Here is an 8,698-nt window from a genome sequence, read left to right as displayed (position 1 = left end):
GAACTCTGGGCCTGGCTCCTTCAAGGAGGAAAGTGGACATCCTATCTCTGCTCCACAGGGCCTGCTTGGTGGGATCCATGTTACCAGACCACTTAAGACACCAGCCAGGCCTTTCTGGCCTCAGCTGAGTGCAGGTCATTCTTGGTCACTGTGCCTGGAGTACAACCTAAGCCAAAGAGAACAATCTCTGAGCTTTTAATTTTTTTTAGACTAGTTGGACTTGTTCCTGACCAAGTTCTCAAAGGTCTTCTCAACCACCCAAGTCCTTGGAACTCTACCAGGACTGAGCAGAAACCAGGTCAAGAGAGTAGAACTGGTGTTGGGATGCCATTAGGGACACTGTGGGAGGCCCCACTCCTGCCTGAGAAGGAGCACACCAACTTGACCTGGTTATGTGTAATTCTGATGAGCCTGTGGGAAAGACTTTACCCAGTAGGCCCCAGGCCTGGCACAAGGTGCCCAGCTTGGCTTGGCCCTCAGGAGCTGCTGTCTGATGGGAGAAGAGCACAGCTGGTGCAGGACAGGACTGTGATGTGGGTGGGAAGCCAAGAGGCCAGCTGCTCACAGGGGAAGATGCCCCTCCAGCAGGCAGCCCCACCAGATGTGAGGGTGAAGGAGAGGCACAGGGCTTTACAGGCAGACAAGAAGAGGACAGACAGTGCCACCAGACAGGAGGCAGAGAACATGGGCATATAGGGCTCAGAGTACAGCAGAGCAGACCAGTTTGACTGTATGTGTCACCCAGAGAGGAAGAGGGTGGGATTGAAAACTGGGACCCAGGTAAGGGCTTTAGAAGGTCCAAAATGCCAGAAAACAGCTAGCTTGACTGTACCCCAGGCCCCCTGGGGACATTCTTCTCTTCTTTAGGGGCTGCTTTGCAAGGCCATTTACCCTTTTAACCAATATTCACCGAGTTCCTGGGACAGGCCAGGGACTAAGCTGAAAAAGGCTATAGTGGTGAGCAGAAATACTTAGTTCTGTCTACAAAGAGCTTATAAGCCAGTGACAAGGACACTGGAATACTCAATCCCCAAATCTATCTGCAATTCTGAGCCAGGATCTCACTACTCCTGAGACCAGAAGGATGCCCGGGCAAGGGCAGAGGCGGATGGGGAAGGACAGCCTCCCACCCTGGAGGCTTCACTGGGTATCTAGTGCTCCCAGAAATCATGGTATCTGCTAGGACTGTGAGCCCCTGCAGACACCCACGTAGGGTGCTGGGGTTTGTAGCCAGGTCGGGAAACTAACCAGCCACAGTCCTGTCCAAAGCGGTCAGTGGGCCAGTGCTGAGTCAGGTCCGGGAAGGAAACAGCATCTATTTTCCGGCCCTGGTGGGGAAGTCTCCACATGACCCCATGCTCAGGGCCCAGTCAGCAAGTTTTTCTAGGAGCCAAGTGGAAAAGGAAGACGCAGTCATCCTCTAGGAACATGCGTGTGGGGCCCTATGACTGCCTAACGGGAAATGAGCAGAAACGAACCCCAGATGAGTGCTCAGGAAAAGTGCCTGCCAGGCCTGGCTGCACGGAGGGGGTGGGGAGTGGGGGTAGAGGCAGGCACCAGCTGCTAAGCAGCCTACACACTCTCCCCCAGCTTTCCAAGGACAGCTCTGAAAAGGGACCAAAAGAGCCCGCCAGGACACTTCCCAGGTTTGTTAAAAAAGCCATGAGGGGTTGATAAGAGAGGGTGTAAGGCCCTCAGTGGGCCTGCTGAGCTCCTGACCCCCACGCTCCTGGGGCTAAAAAGTCTCAAGAAGCCTGGAGCCCTACTGAAGGAACCCTCCTAGGCCTTAGAGACCTCCAGCCTGCAGCAAACAGAAGGGTAGGAGGCAATTTTCCGTTCCTCCTTCCACCCACCTGCTACAGTGCCAAAATGTGCCTTGCCTCTGAAAGCCTATCAGGGAAGCTGGCTGCACGTTCCAAATTAAAAACTAACTTTCCTCAGATCAGATCAGTTTCAGAACATTGGAGACAAGGGAAAAGGAGGACAAGGACTTAAGTAGGAGCCAGGACACAACAGCAACCTAGGTCCCTGGGCCAAAGGCCACTGGACGCAGACACAGAGGTCAATAGCAGGTCTGAGCTGGATGGGCCCACATGAAAGATTTTTTGAGGAACAGGATGATGGAATCAGTGTGCATGATGAGCATATGGCCAATTGAAAGAGAAACTGGGGAGCTCATCCCCAAGTGCACTAGTACTCCCATGGTGGCTACCCCAACAAGAGGCTGATGGATAGGTGAGCGTGGGCAAACGTTTTTGAGGACCTTTCTGAGTCTTTGGTAAGTCTAGGGTCTGAAAGATGTGATACGCCCAATTTCAACAAGGGAAGAGGGAGATACTGTGAACCCCTCACCTAGCAGGCTGTGATTAAGTGGCACAAGGACTATAATTAAGCATGGTGGGGCTTGGTGTTAACACACCCAGATAAGCAGGGCGATTAGCTCTTGCAGAGCTCCAACCAGTCCTTAGAGAACACAGGATTCTGAGTCAGAAGTGAACTTTTGGCTCTCGGCTAATATGTGGCCTAATGTACAGCAGTTACACGTGGCAGAAATCAGAACAGGGGCTGCGGGTGTGACTCAGTGGAAGAGTGCATGCTTAGCAAGCTTGAGGTCCTGGATTCTATCCCCAGCACCCCAAAGTAAAAAAGAAAATAAGTCAGAACAGGGTGACCATTCAGTTTGGGAGTGGACAGGAAGCATGCTGGGTCACAGAGCCTCCTGGCTGAATCACAGTGGGCCTGGGAGACAAGCGGGAGGAGCTGCTTTTACAGACAGGGCCAGGAAGTGGTGGAGTTTAAGGAGCCCCAGGTTTTCTTCAGGGAAAAATGGTCTCAAACGTCTTCCCTATCTCCACAGTCCAGCAGCTCAGGCCTCAAACAGTGACTGTTTATATCATTGTGCAAGCAAGAGACAGAAAGCCACGTAGGGAAAGCGGGACCTACCATCCATGTATGCCCCTGGGGACCTCATACCACAGCAAATGCCAGGTCATTGTGGCTTCTTGCCAGAGTGGACTTAACTAGTTCCCATCAGGCATGGACACCACAAAGGCAAAACCCACTCCCTCATCTGCTGCTTGTGCCTTCCGTGGGACAGGGTGCTCCAGAGGATGGGGTGCTCAGCACAGCCTTGGGTGCCTGGCCCTGACCCTCTTTCTAGATGATGCATACGGAACTCTGAATTGCCTCTCTCCCGGGGCACGGGCTGCACACTTTGATTCACATAGAAGCAAAGGGATACGAGCTTCACATTCCATGTTTCTTACTAATAAGTCAAGCACTTTGCTAGGAAAGCCACAGCTCACATCCACAAAGTGAGGTCTGAAAAACTGGTCTATGCTGGGGGTGGGGCTCAGTATAAGAGCGCGTGTGCCCCGCATGCACAAGGCCCTGGTTCAACTGCCAGTACCAAAAAGAAAAATAAGTCAGAGCAAGCAGAATTTTGGGACATTCTAAGACACCAAATTCTCCTTACCCTGCCTACTGCCTTTCTCATAGGTTAGGGTCCAGGGCCCCCAGCCTCTAGGGCACCCTTTAACCCTCGAGTCTCTCAAAGGAAATATGAGTTTTCCCCCAGGCATGGACCCTGGGTCTAGGAAGCGTCCAAAATACCTCAAAGCCATGGAAGACAGACTGGGGTAAACTCAGTATGGTAGAGCACTGCCTAGCATGGGTGAGGCCCTGAGATTTGATGCCCAGCAAAACACACACACACACACACACACAGACTTTTAGCTCAGACAGATCAATCTTTCCTTTCAAACTGTCTACCTCCTTTCAGGCAAAAAGGGGGCAGGGGACAACAGGCCAGCATTCCAGGCAGCTGCCAGGGCCATCCCTAGTTGCACTCGCAAATCTCCATACAGCCTGGCCACAAAAAACGATCAGGAAACCAGCAAGCAGTTTAGGTCTGAAAGTAACCTCACCCAAATACATACTGCTCGAAGAAGTGAGTTTCTGAGTTTCCATCTTGCTAGTAGGGTTTTAAATATGTACATAAACTTCCTGACTTCCCTGGAAATACTAGAGACCCCAATTCTAGATGTGCTGAGGAAGTGCGTTTCCTGGGCACTAGGGAGGTGACTTTGTACTGCTTGCTCTTCTATTGATCCTGACTTCCCCTGCCTTGTAAATAAAACCTCGTTACAAAATTCCCCCGCTTGAGACAAAACTGCTTCTGAACCTGACTCTGCTGGGTGACGACTGGAACAAGATCTGCTACGGTGGTTACCACACCACCAAGGAGAAGTCACAGACTTCAGTAGCATCACAGCCTCACAGCAGGAAACCCAGTTTCTCTTTCTGGGCTCAGGTTCCCCCTCCTCCTAGCTTCTGTTTCTCAAGTTAGACACTATTACAAGTCTCTGAGATCCAGAATGTTTCCACTCAGGAGTTCTCAAGCTCAGCACTGCTGACCTTTTGGGGCTGGATGATTCTTGGAAGGGGAAGAGGGCTGCCAAACATCCCATGTTGTTTGGCAACATCCCTGGCCTCTACCCACTCGATGTCATTGGTACCTTCTCCCCAGATTATGACAATTCAAAATAATCTCAAACATTTCCAGATTGAGGAGAGGAAAAGAGAGTCATTCCTGCATAAGAAGCCATGACCCATACTTATACTATCTGAAAAATACCAGATACCAAAGGACACTTAGGGTGTTCCTAAAGACCTGGGGTGGGGGTCTTAGGGGGTCTAAACACAAGCTTTAATATCTGTAAATTACCTAATTCTTAGGGAACAAGGATGTGCCATATGGAAGATACTCAGAAGCATCCCTGTAGCACTCCATCAAGTGTGATGGCCAAACATGCTCCCAGACACTGCTGATTTGGGGTTATAACAGGGGAATACATTCATCTTAGGCCAGAAGAGTGACACCAGTCAAGACTCCTGGTTAAGAGCATGCAGCCTGGTGACACAGTGAGAACTCTATTGTGTCAGCTATCACTACGGAAGGCAAGGAATCTCTTCTTGACAGGTGACTGGATTCTGAAGGCACAGGGTAGGGTCAAAGAGATTTACTGAGAAGAAAAGAAGCAGATAGATGTATACAGACAGATAAACAAGTGAGATGCCAGAGACTGTGGAAAATATTGCAGAAGATGGAACACAGCCAGGGTGATTCCTGAGAACACAACCTGATAATCGATTGGGAGGCTAAGACAGCTCTGTGAGGAGGCTGGGTCACCACAATAATCCTTTGGGACAGAGCTCTGGAATGTTGAAACAGTAAACTAATCCTAAACACCAGCTCACACTGAACTGTGCTTTCCAGGTTTAAAGGCACTGTCACAGATCTGAATGCGTCCCCAGGAAAGAAAAGGTTCTAGTGGTTGGCCTGAGTGGCCAGGCAGGTTCCTCTGGCAGTGTCTGTGTGGAACTGCATGGGCCACCAGTAGGGCCTGATAGCTGGAGGAGGGCAGGGCCTTCAAGACTTCCCTACATGAGGGAACAAAGGAATTCTTCCAAGATCTCTGGAGACATTGTCCACACAGGAGGATCCAGGCCAGCGAGCCACATTCTAAGGTGCTTCCATTGGGCATGTGGGGGCTAAATGCCTGCCAGATGAGGCCCAACCCACTTAATTCCACCCTGCTAGGTTAAAGGGGCAGTACTCTCTGCAACAATCTTAAAACTCCTCTGGAATCAATCTCGCTTCCTCTAGGGTTTGGCTATCATCTGCTATCTAGAGATAGACCCCAAATATCTTCATCCTTAGACAACCATTAGGGTCCTTATATTTTCCTTCCAAAGGCAAAAGATACCAGCCACACGTTACTGGGAACTCATGTCTCTTCCCTTTCATTGGGCCTTTCCAAATTACAGGTAGAGCTCTGTTTGCCTAAGGTCATTGTTGGTTCTTCTGTGGAACCTGTACACATGAACTCCACACCCAAGATCTTTAACCGACAATCCATGGATCAATAGGAATCAAGGCATCTAGAGTTTCTTGGATCTGAAACTGTACACTGAATTTTACACTTGCCTAGTTTTCTTGGATCCACAGCTTTCGCCAGATTTACAAGCAGTAGGTCTTAAACTTTTAAAAAAATCTGTTTCTATCACATGTAAAATACGTTTGGTGTTTGATTGAGCATTCTGTTTCTGGGAATTTATCCTGTAAAACCAAACCCACCTGTGAGTAGAGATATTCACAGGTTACTCACTGTGGTACTTTTTGTAGTAGTAAGTTACTGGAAATCATATAGACATCTATTAATAGACAATTGATTAAAGAAACTGTGGTCAACTTAGTGCAATGGAATACCATGTGCCCACTAGAAAGATCCAAACTGGGTGCTGTGGCTCCTGAGTTGTTCCAGCTACTTGGGAGTCTAATATAGGAGGATCACTTGAGCCCAAGAATTTGAGGCCAGACTGGGCACCATAGAGAGATCTCCCTCTGGGGGGCAGGAGGAATTCCAAGAAACTCTAGGAATATGTTTTAGTGCAGAAGTTGCGGGGAGGGCTTCTGCTCCTTGAAGACACTGGGTAAGGTCTGAAGACATTTTTGGTTGTCAAGACTGAGGGTGCTCCTGGCACGGGACTGGTGGAGGCCAGGGATGCTCCACCACACCCTGCAGTACCCAGGACAGCCCCACCCCGGGAAACAATCTGTCCCCAAATGTCAACAACGCCAGGGTAGAGAAATTTTCTCTCCAAGACACATTTAACAAAACACAGGGTCGGGCAGAGTCTAGGCTATCTATCACTCTGTGTGCTTTGCTTTTACAGGGAAGGTGGACACGTATTTTTGGGAAGAAACATGAGAATTTCCCCGTTTCTGGGGAGAGAGGTTGGCTGCCTGAAGGACGGGGTCGCCTTTCATTCTACCCTTTCAACTTGGGCCGTGTCCATCAAGAGGATTTTGGAAGCAACTCTCCAGATGCAAATTCCCCCTGCCCCTGGGCTCTCTGGCAGGAGTCCTGGGTCCACAGCCTCGCGACTTTGTTTCTTCGCCTTCTCTGCCCGCGTCGCGCCTTAGAGGGGGGCAGGAGGGCGCGGGGTCCACGTCCCGGCCAGCCTCTGGGAGCATCTCGCCCCGGCGGGGCTCTGCCGGCCCTTCCCAGAGACGGAGCTCCGGGGTGGCCCCATCGGTCCCCGGCGATGCCCTCCCAGCGCGGAACACGTGCCAACGCCGCCCCGCAGTCGCCGGCGACCCCGCCCGAGCCGAAGCCGGGCCGGGCCCGCCGCTCGGCCGCCCAAGCCCCCGCCTCGGGCCGGGCCCCGCTCACCTGGCTCGCCTTATAGAACTGTTTCTTCAGCCCCGCCACCGACATGCTGCCTCCCGCCGTCGGGCCTCCCGCCCGGACCGAGCGAACCGCAGGCCCCGCACAGATCACAGGATCCCGGGCGCCGCCGACCCCTCGCGTGCCTCCGCGGGCCCCGTCGGCGCCGCCCCCGCCGCCCGCTGGCCAGCTCCGCGCCCGCTCCGGCGCCGCCTCAGCCGCTTGCGCGCCCGCGCGGCCAGGATATTACATGGCAACCACACACTTCCGGTGCCGGCCCCGCGCGCGCCCGGCCCCGTCTGCGCACGCGCGCCCCCTGCCGGCCCGATAGCGCACACGCACTTCTCCTGGGCGAGTGAAGCGAGCGGGAGAGCCTCCTCCGCCAACGAGTAACGCCGGCCGAGCCTAGAGAGGCGATGGAGGCCGCAGCGCCCCCGGAGTCCCGACGGCGGAACCAGAGTCCTGAAGATCTCCTCTTGGGAAAGGCGCACAGTCCTGAAGATCTCCACTTGGGAATGCCAACGGGCTTCTCCAGATGCCTGTCTGCTCACCTCAAGGAGACCCAGTTCTCTGTGTATTCAGGCCCCATCCCCGCCCTGTCGCGCGTCCGTCTGTTCAAATTCCACGCCATTTGGTATTATTGCCCTGATCGTAGCTGTCCACTAACCTTCTCGCTGGCCGTCCACTTCCAGGTTCTCTCCTGAAGTGCATTCCACACCAGGCAATCAGAAGGATACGTTCAAAATTCAATTCAGACCATCCGTCTTCTGCTTAAAGTCCACGCACTAGCCATGGGATACACTCCAGCTTCCTACAAACCCTGTAGAGTTTGGACCGGCCCATTCTTCCGCTCTCTGCTCTCTTCTTTAATTAATGATCACTGTCGTCCACTCGGCCCTGTCACCCGTCTTCGGCGCTGGGGACGGAGACCAGGGCCTCGCATAGGTTAGGCAAGTGCTGTACCACTGAGCCACATCCCCAGATCGCCTATGGGTTGGTGCTCACAGTTTTAGAGGTCTCAATCCATAGACTGTCAGCTCCATTGCTCTGGACCCAAGATGAGGCAGAACATCATCACATCTTGGCGGAAAAGTGTGATGGCCGAAAGAACATGGCCAAAAGAAACGGAGAGAAATCGGCTCATAAGGACAAAATAGAAACCCCAATGTCACACCCACAGTGACCCACCTCCTCCAGCCACACCCTACCTGTCAGCAGGTAGGGTTAAGTAATTCAGTTAATCCATTCAAGTGGATTCACGCACCTGTTAGTTTAAGGCTCTCATAACCCAATCATTTCACCTCTGAATACTTTTGTATTCTCACACATAAGCTTTTGGAGGACAGCTCAAGTCTGAAGCATAACAAGGACTCTACTGGGAATGTCACCTCCTCCAGGAAGCCTCCCCAGATAGATGATCTTTTTTTAAAAAAAATTTAGTTGTAGATGGACAAATAAACAAATAT

The 8,698-nt window shown here is 52.0% G+C and overlaps 1 protein-coding gene across 2 annotated transcripts in view; it reads right to left on the bottom strand.

Annotated features, from left to right (window-relative positions):
* Positions 1 to 7,439, bottom strand: part of Sh3gl1 (SH3 domain containing GRB2 like 1, endophilin A2) — a 31,669-nt gene extending 24,230 nt beyond the window's left edge. For both annotated transcript variants that reach the window (XM_027952506.2, XM_027952507.2), the window contains exon 1: positions 7,239 to 7,439. In XM_027952506.2, the coding sequence (XP_027808307.1) occupies positions 7,239 to 7,283 (45 nt within the window). In that variant the 5' untranslated portion in view covers positions 7,284 to 7,439. The remainder of the gene's footprint in view (positions 1 to 7,238) is intronic.
* Between the last annotated feature and the right edge of the window lie 1,259 nt (positions 7,440 to 8,698).

The sequence above is a fragment of the Marmota flaviventris genome, chromosome 1 (genome assembly GCF_047511675.1).
Source record: "Marmota flaviventris isolate mMarFla1 chromosome 1, mMarFla1.hap1, whole genome shotgun sequence".
NCBI lineage: Eukaryota > Metazoa > Chordata > Mammalia > Rodentia > Sciuridae > Marmota > Marmota flaviventris.
This window is presented reverse-complemented; position numbering and strand designations above follow the sequence as displayed.